The 18,675-nt window shown below is 39.4% G+C and overlaps 1 protein-coding gene across 4 annotated transcripts in view; it reads right to left on the minus strand.

Moving 5' to 3' along the window:
- The window catches only part of LOC149567062 (uncharacterized), a 185,951-nt gene that overhangs the window by 80,561 nt on the left and 86,715 nt on the right, over window positions 1-18,675 (minus strand). For all 4 annotated transcript variants that reach the window (XM_089820283.1, XM_089820281.1, XM_089820285.1 and 1 more), the window contains one exon: window positions 17,422-17,561. In XM_089820283.1, the coding sequence (XP_089676409.1) occupies window positions 17,422-17,561 (140 nt within the window). The remainder of the gene's footprint in view (window positions 1-17,421; window positions 17,562-18,675) is intronic.

Consider the following 18,675-nt stretch of genomic DNA (forward strand, 5'->3'; position numbering starts at 1 on the left):
TAAGTAATGGGGGATTGTGTGCTTTGTTTTGGCAGGATTCCTGGGGTGGCCATCCTGCCATTCTCGCTAGTCATCCCCATTTTCAACGTCTTCGCCATATTTTTATGGAAGCAAGGTGGACTAAGGTGGCACACTTTAAGAATGTCAAAAGGCGGAGATTAGTAGATGTGACTTGTTGGAAGGACCCATGTGAGTGGCCTTTAGGTGGTTCCATGGAGATTCAGGCTGAGCTTGCTAACCTCCTCTTGGGTAGGCTCTGCAGTTCTACTAGGGACAAGGATATCCTTGCTTGGGGTCTGAGTCCTAAAGGAATGTTCAATGCTGCCCAAGGTTATGCTTGGTTGGATAAACAATGGCATGCTCTAGCCGAAGTTCCCTGGTGGAAGAAGGTTTTGAATAATTTTTCTTGGTCTAAGTGTATTTCTTCTTATGGTTGGTGGCTCAAAAGAAATGTCTCACTTGGGACAATCTTCAAAAGAGAGGATTTCAAGGGCCTTCTCTCTGTCCCCTCTCTATGCAGGAGGGCGAGTGTATCCCATTTTTATTTTTTTTGTGCCCCTTTTCTAGAGAAGTCTAGCACAAGTGGTGGGAGGCATGGCATCATGGTTGCATCCATGCTGCGTCTCTCATTGAATTTTGGGAAAGCCTTGGTAGACCCCTTGTGAAAACCACTTTCCTTCAGGTGGCATGGGTTATTGGACCTACTTTCATTATATGGAATCTTTGGTTGGAGCGGAATCCTAGGATTTTTTGCAACTCAATTTTGGGAGTCACAATATTGTGGTAGATAATTTTGAGCAGACTCTAGGAAACTATTTATGCCAAGTGTGATATGACTGAACATGTTGACCTTGGAGATTATAGTAAAGTAAGGAATTTGGGGCTGGTGGACAAGGGAATGGGCTGCACAAGTGGTAAGAGGTCGCATTCGCTCAAGAGAAAGGTTTGTAGGGTTGGGAGATGGAGACTGCCCCTGACTGGTATCCTAAAAATTAATACTGATGGCTCCTCCCATCGGAATCCTAGGCAAGCTGGCATTGGGGGAATAGGCAGAGGTAAGGATGGTGAAGTTATCTTTCTTTTCTTTCTCTACAATGGGGAGTACTCTAATAATCTGATGGAAGTCCTTGCTATTAAGTAGGCTATTGAGCGAGGAATTTCTTTGGGATGGAAGAAGATTATATGTGAGTCAAATTCTCAGATTGTTGTGGAAATGATAAATAACCAGAGAGTGGATGATGTAACTGGCAATTAGCCTCTATTATTAGAGAGACTTTGTATATGAGTGACCATGTGGATTGGATCTCTTCTTGTCATATTCCTAGGGAGTGGAATGGAGTGGCTGATGTTTTGGCAAAATGGGCATCGGAGAATGGAGTTGGTTGGGATATCTCAGGAAAGGATAGGCTTCCTGTTGATTATCTTGGGACTTTGGAGAAGTTAATGGAAACCGATAGGATTTAATTGTTGTGGTGATTGTTTCTGGACTCGTTGGGCCTAAGGCTTTTTGTAAGACTTTGGTTATGATTGAATAAATTTTTACCCCCTTTTTCCAAAAAGATGAATGGTTGCAAGCATTAACTTGTCATAAACATAATATTAGACATAGCAATTCCTATTACAATATTAGGTAGTTTCTATTTCCTCTTTCGTCTTTTTCTAATGGTCACTCTTTTTGTAATGTTTCCAAAAACTCCTTTTGTTTGTTATGGAAACTTTCTTTTTCACTCTACAAGAATGTTTCTATTTCCTCTCTCATTCATTATAAAAACGTTCTCTTGTATCTTGTATAAATAGAGCATTCATGATATTTGTATTTACCGCATAGGTAAATAGATTAATGCACGTAGACAATAGATAAGAATAGCAATTCTCCTTCTATTATTCGCATATGCCAAAGACATTACATTATGCTTATGATGCTGATTACAATGACCCTGAAGGGTGTATATATACTTTCCGAAGAACCTTCCCGAAGGGGTCCATCGGCTACAGGACAATTACTGAAGGGCCCGTCGGCTACATAACAATTACCGACGACATACATCCGGTCAGCTACACAATATTTACCGATGACAATTACAAAATATCTGAGACAAATTAACAAAAGGAAATACATTAACTGACTAACTACAACAAAATAGATTTGTTTTTGTCACACCACATTCACATTCGTCTCGTGCCTGTACCAAACTGGTTTCCAAACCACCTTGCACCGGTACCCTTTGCTAACACAAGATTGTTTCCTTAGCTGACCTTGATAGCCACCCGTACTGCTTTCGCTGCTTCCAACTCCTGGGTACCCTGAGCCAAGTGTCGCTAAACTGCCCTCAACTGGATGATCAACTCCTCCCGAGCTCTCTATGCATCCACTGTTTACCGTACTGGTAAAGAAATCAATGCATACAGACAATGGAACAGAATAGCAGACTTATATTCACATATGCCAGAACATACATTAGGCTTCATAATATTCCCAATAGTAGATCCTCCATGATTTACAATGATCCCAGACGGGATATAAATACTACCGCCGAACCTTCCCGGAGGAGTCCGTCGACCACAAACATTATGTCCACTACAAACTATTTACCCATCGGCTACAAAATACAAAACACCGACGACAGTCAATCCGTCGGCTACAAAAACACCGCCGGACCCATCCAGTCGGCTGACACCATCCCCCCCAAAAAAAACAGTCGTCTCCTGACGACTAACAAAATATCTGAGACAAATTAACAAACAAAATACATTATCAAAGTGACTACAACAAAAAAAATCTACTTCTGTCACATCACTTCACTTCGTCCCGTGCCTATAGCCTCTGCTAACACAATACTATCTCCTCAAGCTAACCTTGATAGCCACCTGTGTTGCTTTCTCTGTTTTCAATTCCATGGTACCCTGAGCCAAGTGTCGTTGCCTGCCTCCAACTGGATGATTAGCTCCTCCCGAGCTCTCTACGCATCCACCAAGACAACCTCCCAGCCTACACCTACTCCTAGTGTCTCGGGTACACAGAAAGTCTATGCCGGCAGCAACTTCAACTCTTCTCAACTGGTCAGACTCCCACGACTGAAATCCGCAACGACTGGAGGTCCAGGGGGCAGGGTCGAAGGGCAACGCCCCTCGCCGCCAAGACCAAATTAGCACTTTAAAACCCACACAAAACTACACGGAACACACCAATTGTGTCACCATCATCATATGCGGATGCGTATAACAGAGCACTGGACCTTGAAAGTGAACAGAAGAGAAAGAAGAAGAAAACTAGCTCCTCTGATTTTGATGACGATGAGCCTGCCGGAGATGATAGCAACGACGACGAAGGCAACAGTAAGAAGGTTCATGCCCTACAGAAGGACATGATCCGCATGACGAAGGAGTTTAAGAACATGCAGAAGGAGCCAAAAGGTAGTGAGCTGTGGTGCACGGAGTGTAAGACCGACGGTCATACTAAAGGATCATGTCCAAAGAACCAATTCTGTGACATTTGTCAGATCATGGGCCATTTGACAAAAGAGTGCCCCTTTAACATGAAGACAAGAGGATCTCCACAGGTGTTTCTCACACAGGAGGCTTCCCTGTCGGGCAGTAGCGGAAATACGAATAGCGCAGGTGCCACATCCGGAGGGTACAGGAATAATAACAGAGGGCAAAATAACAACAGTGTGAACAATAACAATAATAATGGGAGCCGAAGTCGAACTCAGTATGATGCAAACGGACGGCGGAGATTGCTCGCGGGGTCTTTCTTTACCGTACTGGTAAAGAAATCAACGCATACAGACAATGGAACAAAATAGCAGAATTATATTCGCATATGCCAGACATACATTATGCTTCATAATATCCGTAATAGTAGATGATTGATGCTTTACAATGATCCCAGAGGGGATATAAATACTACTGTCGAACCTTCCCAAAGGAGTTCGTCGGCCACAACATTACATCCGCTACAAACTATTTACCCGTCAACTACAGAAACACCGTCGAGACCATCCAGTCGGCTGACACCATCCCCCCCAAAAAGAAAAGTCGTCTCCGGACGACAATTACAAAATATCTGAAACAAATTAACAAACAAAATACATTAAAAGAGTGACTACAACAAAAATCTGCTTCTGTCACATCACTTCACTTCATCCCGTGCCTATAGCCTCTGCTAACACAACACTCTACCTCCTCAATGAAGCTAACGTTGATAGCCACTTGTGCTGCTTTCTTTGTTTTCAATTCCTTGGTACTCTGAGCCAAGTGTCGCTGCACTGCCTCCAACTGGATGATTAGCTCCTCCCGAGCTCTCTACGCATCCACCAAGACAGCCTCCCAGCCAACACCTACTCCTAGTGCCTCTGGTACACAGAAAGTGTTAGAAATAGTCAACAGTCATGCTGTTATAACCAAACAACAAGTATGCCACATATTTCCTATTAAATTGGTAACAAGATAGGAATGTCCTCCATGAAACTAGGTCATACAACATTATCCTAAGAATATATGAATGTCCTCCATGATACTAGGTCATTTAGCATTATCCACTTATCCTTTAGAATCATCTTCTATCAATACCCTCATCTCATAGGTTCTCTATATATAGAGACCATTGCATAGCTTTGTTGAAATCAGTTTTATGAATAAAATATGTTCTTAGTTCAGTGTTTATTTCTGATTTTCATTGCCTAGTATATTAGATCTCTTATTTTTATCATGGTATCAGAGCAAGGTTTAGCCAAGTTCAGCTGGAGATTTATTTAGAAATTCAGCTAGAAATATTGCTAGAGGGTTTTGCTACAGGCAAATAGTTTGCTGAAAATGGTTTGTTTGCAGGGTTGTTTTTTTTTGGAGTGATATTTGGTTGCAGGGCTGTTATGCTGCTGGAGTATTGCTAGATTTGTTTGAACTTGATCTTTTTGCTAACATGGGTTTTTCAAATGAAGTTTTGCCTATCTTTGATGGAAGTGGTTTAGCAGATTGGAAGATTGCAGTCAAGAATGCTCTAAGAGAGAAGGCTTTATGGAGGATAGTAAATAAAGAAATTGGGGAACCTCAACAAACTAATAAAGAAAAGGAGTTGTGGAAATGTAAGTTGGAGCAAGCTAGAGGTATTATTGGTAAAGCTTTGAGGCCCAATCTAAATAGAAGATTTGTTGATATTGATAACCCAATAGAGCTGTGGGAGACTTTAGAAAAAGATTATAAAGATGCAGACATGGCTAGCACGTTTAGTATAGAAGAAAAATTGATGAATTTAGATCCATCTTATTTTGAAAAAATGTCTGATTACTTCAATGAAGTTACTTTCTTAAATACTCAGCTAAAAAAAATAGGTGCTGAATATGCAAAAAAGGATTTTCCGTTGATTGCAATGGTTGAAAGTAAGCTTCCCCAGCCATATAAAGTTTTTAAAGAATCAAGGAAAAGGGTTCTTCAATTAAATCCCAATACCCCCAAGCAAACTTTTGATCAATTTTGCAAATCTGTTTTAGATGAAGAAGTTCAACTTATTAAAGAAGGGCATATTAAAAAGAATCATACATATACAGCCAAAAGTAAATTCTTTAGAAATGATGGAAAAAAGAATTGGAAAGAAAATAATAAATCTCGAAATCATGAAGGTTCTAATCATTTTTCTAGAAATGATGGTGCAGAAAAGCAAGCTGGAAGAAAGCCTTTTATTTGCAGGTATTGTGGAGGTGAGAATCACATGGAGAAGTTTTGTTTGAAGAAGAGGGACAATGAAAGGCAACAATATAAGCCTAAGCAAGAAAGGTTTAAGGATGGAAAGAAGGATAATCATAGTTTCGTAGCTATCTCTTTAAAAAGGCAAGAGAAATCAAATGAGGAGGTAATTGCTACACCCAAAAGTAAATCTAGTGTTAAAGGGGGATACTTTGCTTCAGATTCTAATAAAGAATGGATTTTAGATTTGGGGGCATCATCTCACATGACTGGGGATAGATCTTTGTTTATTGATTTTTATGAAGGAAAGAATTCAGATCAAGAAATTTCTATTGGCAATAAAATGAAACTTCCAGTTTTAGGAACAGGAACTGTTAATGTAACACATGGGTCTTTGAAAAATGTTTTATTGGTTAAAGGATTGGGGGTGAATCTTATTTCAGTATACAAACTAGTTCAAGTTGGATATGAGTTTGTTGTCAATGCTGATCAAGTTATTGTTAGAGATAGAAAAGACCCAAGCAATATAATTGCTATAGGTGGAGTTGATCATGAAGAGAATCTATTTAAATTTGTGGGGTTTCTTGATGATAAATATACACTCTCTCATGCTTTTATTGCTCAGACTGATTATATGTCACAACTTTGGAATGCTAGACTTGGACATTTAAATTATTGAAAATTACAAGATATGGTTAGAATGGATATGGTTAGAGGATTAACAAAAATTTCAGCTTGTGAAGGTGTGTGTGAAGGTTGTGTGTTAGGAAAACATCATCGAGATCCTTTTGATTTAGGTAAAGCATGGAGAGCTAATCTTCCATTGCAACTTATTCATAGTGATTTATGTGAACCAGGATATCCTTCACTTTCAGGTGCTAGGAACCTTCTCACTTTTATTGATGATTACAGCAGGAGAGTATGGGTTTATTTTCTTGAAAGGAAAAAATAAGTGTTTGAAGTATTTCAAAAGTTTAAGGCATTAGTTGAAAATCAAAGTGGCAAAACAATTAAATGTTTAAGGACAGATAATGGGGGTGAATATTGCAATTATGCTTTTGAATCATTTTGTGAAAATTATGGTATTAAGGTGCAAAGAACAGTTCCTTATACTCCTCAACAAAATGGGGTGGCTGAACGAATGAATAGAACTCTTTTAGAAATGGCTCGTTGTATGTTGCATTTTAAAAGTTTGCATAATAAATTTTGGGGTTTGGCTATTTCTTGTGCTGCACATATTATAAATAGAATCCCTACCAAAGCTCTCACAAATATCACCCCTGAAGAAGCATGGAGTGGTAAGAAACCTCACATTGGATATTTTAAAGTATTTGAGTGTATTGCTTGGGCACACATTCCTGATGCACAAAGGGAAAAGTTAGAACCAAAGAGTCATAAGTGTTTGTTTATGGGTTATAGTGAAGAATCAAAGGCTTATAGGTTATATGATTTGACAACAAACAAGGTCTTTGTTAGTAGAGATGTGAAGTTTGATGAGCATTCACAACTTACAGCCACTCCTTCTCACTCTACAACAACTAATGCTTCTCATTTTTCAGATATTTTAGGAGGAAATGGAGACTACATTGATGAGGATGAGTTGTGCACTTCTACAAATGATGAAAATATTAGTGAAAACAACACAACTAATGCTTGTAATCAGGCATTTTCTGCAGGTAGTAATGATGAAGATAACTTTTCAGCTAGCCAAAAGACAAGGAGTGTTGAAGAAATATATAGGCAAGGCTCAAAGATCCAAGGAAGGAATGGTAGTGCTCTCATGGCCAAAGTATTACAAGTAAATGACCCAAGATCATATGAGGAAGCTAGAGGGAAGAAAGAATGGGAGCAAGCTATGGAAGAAGAATATGATGCTTTGGTGAAAAATAAAACTTGGGAACTTGTGCAACTTCCCAAAGGTAAGAATGTCATTGGTTGCAAATGGGTTTATAAAACAAAATTTAAATCAGATGGTGCTATAGAAAAATTTAAAGCTAGATTGGTTGCTAAGGGATTTAATCAAAAAGAGGGTGTTGATTATGAAGAAACTTTTGCTCCTGTCATTAAAATGAATACAGTTAGAATTATTCTTTCTTTGGTTGCAAGTCTTGGGTGGCATATTCATCAAATGGATGTAAAAAATGCTTTCTTAAATGGAGATTTATATGAAGAAATATATATGGATCAGCCACCAGGTTTTGTAGATCAGCAACATCCTAATCTTGTTTGTAGATTAAAGAAGTCACTTTATGGGCTTAAACAAGCACCAAGAGCATGGAATGAGAAGATTGATAGGCATTTTCAGCTTCATGGGTTTCAAAAATGCAAATCAGATCCAAATCTTTATGTGAAGAGAGTGCAAAATGAAATTATTCTTGTTGCAGTTTATGTGGATGATTTACTCATAGCTGGACCAAATATTGGGTTAATTAGTCATTTCAAATCAGATCTTAAAGGGGCATTTCATATGAGTGATTTGGGTGAGCTGAATTATTTTCTTGGCTTGCAAATTAGTAGACTTCCTGATGGGTTATTTATCTCTCAAGCAAAATATGCTTTGGATCTTTTAGATAAATTTTAAAATGCTTGAATGTAAGCCAGCCCCTACTCCTTTTCAATCTGGAATTAAGCTTACTAAAGAATGTATTTCCAAGAAGGTGGATGGTACTTTATATAGACAGCTTGTTGGTAGCTTGGTTTATCTAACACAGTCTAGACCAGACATTTGTTTTGTAGTCAATTTGGTATCTAGATTTATGCAGGAACCAAAAGAAACTCATTGGTTGGCTACCAAAAGAATTTTACGATACATTTGTGGCACCATTTACTATGGCATTCATTATAGTTACAAGTCTTCAATTTCTTTGACTGGCTTCACAGATTCAGACTGGGGAGGTGACACAGATGATAGGAAATCTACTGGTGGTTATATTTTTCAGCTCGGGTCAGGTCCAATTACATGGAGCAGCAAAAAACAAACTACTACATCATTGTCCTCATGTGAAGTAGAATATAGAGCAACAAAAGAAGCTGGAAAGGAAGTAGTTTGGATTCGCAACCTTTTATTTGAGCTTGGTTTTGCACAAAGTTCAGCTACTCCTTTGTATTGTGATAATCAAAGTGCTATTCAAGTTGCAAATAATCCTGTTTTTCATGCTAAAACAAAACACATTGAGATTGATGTTCACTATATTCGGGATCTTGTTCAAGCAAATTTTGTTAATCTCCAATTCTGTCCAAGTGAAGACCAAGTTGCAGATATATTTACTAAGAGTATGCTTGAGGTCAAATTTCTGAAACTACGAGGCATGCTCGGCATGATTGAGGTGAACATTAAGGGGGGATAGTCATGTCATGTTCCCCTCTCTTTCTTTTTTTGTAAATAGGTGCCTAACAAAGCTGAATGCCGCGACCTATCCTATCTATATTTTTTATTGTGATTTCTCCCATACATTATCATTAGTGGTAGAAATTAATGGAGGATGTTAGAAATAGTCAACAGTCATGCTGTTATAACCAAACAACAAGTATGCCACATATTTCCTATTAAATTGGTAACAAGATAGGAATGTCCTCCATGAAACTAGGTCATACAACATTATCCTAAGAAGATATGAATGTCCTCCATGATACTAGGTCATTTAGCATTATCCACTTATCCTCTAGAATCATCTTCTATCAATACCCTCATCTCATAGGCTCTCTATATATAGAGACCATTGCATAGCTTTGTTGAAATCAGTTTTATGAATAAAATATGTTCTTAGTTCAGTGTTTATTTCTGATTTTCATTGCCTAGTATATTAGATCTCTTATTTTTATCAGAAAGTCCATGCCTGCAGCAACTTCAACTCTTCTCAATTGGTCAGACTCCCACGACTGATATTCGCAACGACTAGCCGCCAAGACCAAATTAGCACTTCGAAATCCACACAAAACTGCACGGAACACACCATTTCTGCCATTTTCTGCCGATTTTACACTCTTTCTGGCAAACACTGATGCTTCCCTTTCCCTTTGGCATTATCTATCACTCATTCTGAACAACTTGAATCGATCGTCGTTTTATTTTTTTTTATTTTTTTTAAGAAAACCCCGCACACCCATCTTCTACACAAACTCAAACAATCTCTCCTCCGCAAATGAGAAAAACTCAAACAATCTTTCACTGAAACCACTCCTCCGACAATGAGAAGCTCAACAATTCTTTCGGCAATGAAAACAAACAGATAGATCACGCTGCGGAAGACCTCCCACAGGACAGTCCAGGACAGCTACCCGCGGGACATGTCCGTAGGAAACACCCACGGGACAGTCCACGGACCTCTGTCATGGGACTACCCGCAAGACATGTCCGCGGGAGCCACCCGCAGAACAGTCCACAGACAGCTACCCGCAGGAGCCACCCGCGGAACAGTCCGCAGGCCTCTGCCGCGGGACAGTCCGCGGGAGCCACCCGCGGGACATGTCCGCGGGGACTACCTGCAGGACAGTCCGCGGAAGCCACCCGCGGAATAGTCTGCGGACCTCTGCTGCGGGACATGTCCGCGGACACCTGCATCGGCCCGCGAGACTATTAGATTACTAACTTCTTCTTTTTTTTCTTTTTTTTTTGTTTATATATATATATATATATATATATATATATTTATTATTTATTTATTTTTTTCTAAAAATATACAAAGCACCTCAACTTTGCCTCTGACCGTCGCCATTCAGCAACGACGAGGGAGTCCCCTTCTGCGACAACGACAGAGTCTTCCTGGCACCATATATTTTGAATTTGGATCCGTTGACTGCCGGAGGTACCTTCTGCCTGTCCAAAGTTGATAATCTGATCGCTCCATTGTCGCCGACCTTCCGAATCTGATATGGTCCAACCCATCTGGCCTTAAACTTTTTCACTTTGATTTCATTCCGACCATTGTACGCCTTACGTCTGTTTTGTGCTACCTCCGTCGCCCACTGTGCCTGCAGTCGTCACGCAACTGGATTATTTCCTTGCTGTCGGTGCCTTTCCACTAATTTTATGCTGCGGTGTAACCGTTTCTTTCCGCGCGGTCCATTCACCATGTACCGGACAATGGGATCTTTCGTTTTTCTGTGTTCAGACTGTATTTTCTTCCCCTCAGCTTCAGCCATGGTAGCTTTTCCTTCTTCCGCTTCCCTACATTCCTCCGAACATTCATTTTCCTGTGTTTTTTCACGTTCGTCGACCGTTAACATATTGCAACTCGGAAACAATTCGTAGTCTTCTATCTGCCAATGGAACAGGCCATTCACGAGTCCAGGTCATCATCATTCGATCCTCCGTCAAGTCTCAATACTCCTTCATCTGGTTCCATTCTCCTCTTTGCTTCGTCGTCACTTTCGCCGTCACTTTTTGAATCTGACGATGCTGCCTCCTCACTGACCATTTGTGTATGCAGGTCAATTGTGAATCTTTTGCCTCTGCGCTCCATTGCTAGGGTATTTCGTTTCCAATCATGTTTTACTTTTGCTTGCACCAACCAATCCTGTCCCAGAATAACATCATATCCTTTTCTTTTTAATGGAATGACCAAAAAATCCAATAAAAATGGTTGCGTACCAATTGTTACCGGTTGCGCTTTCAAGATTCCCAACGGTTTGATTCCATGATGGTCTGCCGTCAGCAACTAGAATGTAAGTGGCCAGAGCATCGGCTTTTCCAACTTCTTCCAAGTATCCTCCGGCAACACATTCACGCCGGACCCTCCGTTGACAATTGTCTCTGTCAGAACATTTTCCAAAATCCCCATCTCGACAACCGCCGAATGCCGTCTGGAGGTGAGTGCCAACAGCATTGGGTCTGTTGTCATCACTTCCCTACTGTCCCTTCCTATGTCCTCCGTTGCTTTCGGAAACAGTGTATGATTCAGAATGGCCGTCCGTAACTAGGGCATTGTGAGGAGGTCACTTATCTTGATCGGTATCTCCGTTTGTAGGATCTGTCGTACAATGTTTTGTTCTGCGAAGTTCCTTGCCAAGGTGCCGGTGATGTCCTTCAATTGAGATGTCCCCGCCGACGATGCCTTTGCAATTTTTGCCTGCGCTTCCCCCAATTTTCTCTTTTCCTCCGCTTGCCTCCGTGTAATTGCCAGAACCTCCTCTACATCCGTGTTGACAGTGATTAAGTTTACTCCAGACTTTGGACACTTGGAATCTTCGTGATTGCCGGGTCCGCACCATCTGCATAATAATTTCGGTGTGTTTTCCGCTGTACAATCCCGTGCAAAATGACCCCAAAAATTACATGCTCGGCATTGAACAATTGGCCGTCTGTTTGCATCATACTGAGTTTGACTTCGGCTCCCATTATTATTGTTATTGTTCACATTGTTGTTATTTTGCCCTCTGTTATTATTCCTGTACCCTCTGGATGTGGCACTTGCGCTATTCGTATTTCCGCTACTGCCTGACGGGGAAGCCTCCTGTGTGAGAAACACTTGCGAAGATCCTCTTGTCTTCATGTTAAAGGGGCACTCTTTTGTCGAATGGCCCATGATCTGACAAATGTCACAGAATTGGTTCTTTGGACATGATCCTTTAGTATGACCGTCGGTCTTACACTCCGTGCACCACAGCTCACTACCTTTTGGCTCTTTCTGCATGTTCTTAAACTCCATCATGCGGATCATGTCCTTCTGTAGGGCATGAACCTTCTTGCTACTGCCTTCGTCGTCACTGCTATCATCTCCGGCAGGCTCGTCGTCATCAGAATCAGAGGAGCTAGTTTTCTTCTTCTTTCTCTTCTGTTCACTTTCAAGGTCCAGTGCTCTGTTATACGCATCCACATATGATGACGGTGGCACAATTTTCATTTTCCTCCGCAACTTCGAACGTAGGCCGTCTACGAACCATCTTTTCTGCAATCCATCTGCCAGCTTGCTTTCCATTTTGTTTATTAAGTCTTTTAATCTCCTGGCGTAGACACGAACAGTTTCGTGCTTCCCCTGTTTGGTATTGAAAATCTCCGCTACGATTTCATTATCATCCCGCAAGAGTTTAAATTCCGCTAGGAACTCTTTTTTAATGTTATCCCAGTTATTTAGCTTTTCTGGATCCGTATCCGAAAACCAATCAATCGCCACACCCCGTAGGATTGCCGAAAATTGCCTAACCCATTCGTTGGCATCTGTCATTCCGTTTGCCCGCCAGATTGTCTCACATGTCTTACAATGTCGGATGGGGTCGACGGTACCATCACCTTCAAACTTCGGCAGCTTTTCTTTGGGTCCCGCCATCACAACTGAATATGGTAGAGAGGCGTCACTGGGTCCTGCAACACTGGCGCTATTTACTCCAACACCGGAGGTTTGCACTCCCGCACCGGCGATCTGCATTCCCACACCGGAGATCTGAACTCCCACACCGGAGGTTTGCACTCCCACACCGGTGGACTGCTCTCCCACATCGGAGGTGTTGACAGCTGCGAACCTTGGTGAAGAAGGATTTTCTGAAGTTGTTTCCCACGGAAGTCTATCTCGGACGAAGTGGTCACTCCACGCTCGTGCTCCCTCGGCACTACGAGTCATGCGAGTTGATGCTCTTCCGTCTAAATTTTCTTCCCTCGGCGAACACAAATTCAAGAACTCCTCCCGTCCTTCTTCCACCAATTCCACCCGCTGCCAAGTCTCCTCCAACAATTCCTCCGAACTCTTGTTTCCGTCGGCAATCTTTTGGAATCTCCTTCGGCGGTCTGCCTACTGTGCCAAAATTAAATGTTCTTGTGCCGTACAGATTCTGTCTTTTCCCTTCACCTTATTTCGATCCTTGTTAAGCTAATTTGGCATTAATCTTCATTCCTCCCACCTTCCAGATTCTTAAGGCAACGGCGCCAAATGTTTTCCGTACTGGTAAAGAAATCAACGCATACAGACAATGGAACAGAATAGCAGAATTATATTCGCATATGCCAGACATACATTATGCTTCATAATATCCGTAATAGTAGATGATTGATGCTTTACAATGATCCCAGACGGGATATAAATACTACCGCCGAACCTTCCCAAAGGAGTCTGTCGACCACAACATTACATCCGCTACAAACTATTTACCCGTCGGCTACAGAAACACCGCCGAGACCATCCTGTTGGCTGACATCCACAAGACAGCTTCATGTTCAACACCTATTCCAAGTTCTCCAAAGCGTATCCCCCCTCTCGAAAGGCTTACTCTGTTGATCTTTCCACCTGTGGCACACTATGCCTGCAGCAGCTCCAGGTCTCATCAACTAGTCACAATATTTACCGACGACAATTTGTTTAATAACACATTCACTATTTTACCATAATATGGTATCAAAGCAAATTCCTGGCTGCTTCAAAAAAATTTAATTTCGTTTTTGATATTATTAGTTCAAAGTTTTTGAAATATTTTCTTGAGTGTTCAAAATTTGGATTTTTTTTCCTCCAAACCCGACTAGGGATTCGGCGTCCAATTATTTTTTTCAACTTTCTTTGTGCTACATGGTTTAAAATCTGCCTTTTTTTTCAAATCTGCCCTCTGTTCAAGAACTCTGCAAATTTTTTCAAGTTTTTTACTCTGACTACGATTTTTTTTGAAAACCCTCAAAACATGTGTTGGATCAACAAAATTTTTGCATATTCTTGGTGGAATTTCGCAGATCTCAACTAGGTTAGTCTCACTTTTTTCTAGGCGATTTGTTTTTCATGGCTCGATTTTTGAGCCAGCGGATTCAAAATCTAATTTCAGATTCTTAGTGGGTCTTTCGAGCTCTTATCTAGGTATCTCTTCAAATTTTCTGGGTCATTCATCAATCTATCTCAAAGTTCGTGCCATCTCAAAATTTTCACACTTTCATTGAAAAAGGTGCAACGGCATCTCTCACCAGTCTCATGTTGGAAGTTAGTTAGCGTTTCAACAGAAAGAACTACAACACCTAGAAGCAAAGAATGATGACAATCTTCGAGGTTTGTCGCCTTGAGGCACTTGTTTTGGGTACTGAGACTCATCCTACCATAGTTGATGCTACTCAAGAGAAGTTTGATGAGTGTAATCATGAAGTAGTTATGCTTATTGAGCTTTTAGTTACTAATGATCAGCTGCCTCAAGTGTTGTTTGGCAAGACAACTGCAGAGATCTGGACAACACTAAAGGATCTCCACGAGACATCAAATAAAAGCAAAGCCTTCTTTCTGAAGAATCAGCGATTCACTATTATTATGGATGAGCACATGTCCTTACAGGAACATCTTCCAAAGATTAAGGACATCAGTGATCAACTTGAGGCTATTGTCATACTATGGAGGAAGAGGATATGGTGGTCATTACTCTGAAAAGGCTACCACCATCCTATGAGCACTTTATTGAGACGCTCAACATTACTACAACTAATGTTGACCTAAAGTTCTCAGGTCTGTCACCAAACTTCTGCAGCAGGATCGTTAGAAACAATAGTTTGGTAGTAGTGCTCCTTCGTCCTCCTTTGAACAAGCATTTTCAGCCCAATGCTTTAACAAGGATAAAGGCCCATCTCAGTCATCTCCTCACGCTCAAAATAGCTCCAAGAAGAAGCAAATCCAGTGCAACTATTGCCACTAATTTGGTCATGTGATTCAAGATTGTAGGACTCGAATTGCTTCTGACCAGCGGACGCAGGAAGGGTCTCAGCCACAGGCCAACATTGCAGAACATGCAAACCTCTCTGATGAACCCGAGGCTGCCTCTTCCGCTTTTTGAGGACAGGCAATTCTTTGTTTTTTTAAGATAGATTAACCATTAAGGAAGGGTATTACGATATTAGATAGTTTCTATTTTCTCTCTCTTTAGTCTTTTTCTAGTGGTCACTATTTTTGTAATGTTTCCATAAACTACTTTTGTTCATTATGGAAACTTTCTTTTTCACTCTACAAGAATGTTTCTATTTTCTCTCTCTTGTTCGTTATAGAAACATTCTCTTGTATCCTGTATATATAGATCATTCATGATCTTTGTTTAATAACATATTCATTATTTTACCATAATAATTGCATTAGATAAACTTCTCCCAATGCTCAACATAAATAAGCTATTCATTATTCATCTAAAATATCAAGTAATAAAAAAAATTCATTTCTTCTTTTTACTTTTTTTTATTTTTCTATATTGATAAATAGTGTCACCTCTAAGTTGTGAGCTAAATTAGCCACAAAAATGGGAGAACAATCAAACCTCGTAGAAGTCAATCAGTCAATGGGATGATGACACAGCAAATTATAGAACGTAACGAGAACGTAAAGACAACATGAGTCCTAAGATAAGAAAATGTAAACAAAGCCCAAGGACTCCTAACTCAACTGTTTGATGAGTCTTGTCATACTTGTCAATCCTGACAACTCCTGCTAATAAGATTCAATCACAATCAAGTAAAGAACAAATAACAAAAAAAAAATTAAGTGTCAAAATTATAAGAAAATAAAAAATTTGACACACTCAAGAGCATGGAAATCCAATGTTTTTGAAAGATTTAGGGGACTCTTGCAGATTGGTTAACAATTATTAAATTATTAAAAAACAGGCACTACCCCTAGGGCCTAGCAAGGGTTGGAACTCAACCTCACTAGGGGCTACCGCACCTAAATCTATGCTAATTTAAAAAACAAAAGATTAAAATCATTTTGGCCTGGTATGGACAAAAAAGCAACAATTTTTTTATTTTCTGATTTTTTGCCAATTAGAATCCCAAGTATTTGACATTTATACTTTCAGTTTGCTAATCCAATCCCTATCTTAAGTAACATTCTAATGGCTGTAGCAGTAATTGCTAACCTTTTTTGAGATACAAGCACATGACTCCACATAGAACCACCAATACTGGATTGAGTGACACAGGCCCTGCTCTACCATAGTTCACGACTTAAAATTGTGATTTTTGTTACCAATCCCTTGGATATCATAGTCCATGAGTTTTGTACACCTAAATCACTTGAGAATATTATATTTGAAGTGCCGATTCCTTCAGCTACAATCCACTTTTGTAGTCACGTAATCAATGTATACTTGTGTATTCGATTAAGGTAGCTTCTATTTGATTAATTCACTCTTCTTTTATTTATTGAAGGATGCATAAAACTTTAAACACGGAAAAATCTTTGTCTTTCATGGTTTTTTCAAATGCCAAGCCTTGACTCTAAGCATTAGTTCAAGTCAAACAAATCAGCTTGTCAAGTATAAGCTGACTCTGAGCCTATATCATTGATCATACTCCCATCAGCAGGATCTTTCTTCACACATTAAAGCTTTTGTATTGTATCTGCATACAAAGTTTTATAGAACATTCAACTGAAAAAAAAAAAGATGTTGCCTTGAAGAGTGCAAATTGATGTGTAGAAATATTCTAAAAAATAATCTAAAAAACTAAAGTGGACTCTCAAAATAATCCCGTACATATAATCTAAAATACTGAAGTGGAAATCCGTATATAATTTCCGAAGTAGTCCCACAACATCCTTTTAATGTATCATCGCTACTTATAATTAATATACTGTATTGTATTCTCAATAAACAGTAGCATGTACACTACATATACACCAACTCCAGTTTTGTTAAAGGATGCAGCTAAGCACTGCCAAAGGCCATTCTAGTGTACATTTTGTCTAACTAATTTTGTGGGTTTCAGTACTAAATAAACAAATTATTTCAAGATAAGAAATGTAAAACAAGCGTACAGGTGAACACGCATGCACTATGAGTCTCTAGAGTGTGGGTACTTACAAAACCTGTCCTTGTCGTGTAATTTGATCCACTGGGCTCTTGGTTATAGCCAAAATACACCAGAACAGGACTGTGATAACATTTGCCATGGTAAAACTTGCACATGATAAATCATCAGCAAGACAACTTGTCCTATTTGCCTAACAGAAACAACAAAGGACTCTTAGAATCATCGCCAAACCAAAAAGGATTTTTACCTCCTAAGCCTCAAGATATTTCTCCATTTAAATTTCATTTGAAAAACCTTGAGCTTGTCCTTGCATGAGAAGTAACAATTTTGAAAACTTCGAAAAGCTGACAAAAGGAAAATTTTGAGAATTTTCTTAAAAATGGAACAGATATTTGAATGCTAATATAAATTTCAAAAAATGGGTATGCTTGTGAAAACTTCAACATAAATTAAAACAGAAAGTACTTTGAAGAAATATTTCAACAGTAACTGTAATACAAATCCCTTCTAGACTGCGAAAGCAAAATTGCAGCATGTATGGTGTTCTCAACCATACAAGCCTAAAAACAGCAATAACATGCAAGTAATTGCAATTAAACAGCACCAGGCAGTCAGTGCATGCTGGATCAAACAATGACTTCTTTGACCAGTTCAAATCAGCATTTTTGGAAGAAAACATGAAAATATACAGGTGATTTAATAACCCATTCTTCTTCATGTTTTTTTTCTCATTTTAACCATGTGAGTAAGTTCCATTTACATTTTCAATTTTCCATGTATAAATAATGCTAATATGTTGTCAACCAACTTCAATATAATGTTTCTTTTTTAATTTGCACCTACACAAAAACATATTACATAGTTATTTCGTAGATCAGAAGGACTACGATAAGATGGCACAGCTTGATCAATACTATAGTAATACAAAAAACTAAATACTGATGATACAACCTGTCCATCCATCTAAAAATCTCTCTGAAATTCCTATATATATCTTTATCACCAAATTTGACTCTGATCTTTTGGTAAATAACAGTCTTCACAGCCAAGTGACCTACTAGTTATGTAAATGCTATGTCTCCATTTGGTTAGGCGTGAATTGTGGTTCCAGAGGAGAAGTCTGAAGAGTCCCTGTCTAAAACCAGCTATTTATAACTATATTTTCTGCTTTCATTTCCATTTTGCTTCATTTATATTAAAGGCACTTGCATAAAGAGTACAATGTTTATGGACATTGATAACCACAGACTACAGACTTTAGAACATCTCCACCATCTATGACTAATATTGAGGTGATTTGGTTT

This window comes from Cupressus sempervirens, chromosome 3 (genome assembly GCF_028749045.1).
Source record: "Cupressus sempervirens isolate cs-2001-9-10 chromosome 3, ASM2874904v1, whole genome shotgun sequence".
In the NCBI taxonomy this organism is placed as follows: Eukaryota; Viridiplantae; Streptophyta; class Pinopsida; order Cupressales; family Cupressaceae; genus Cupressus; species Cupressus sempervirens.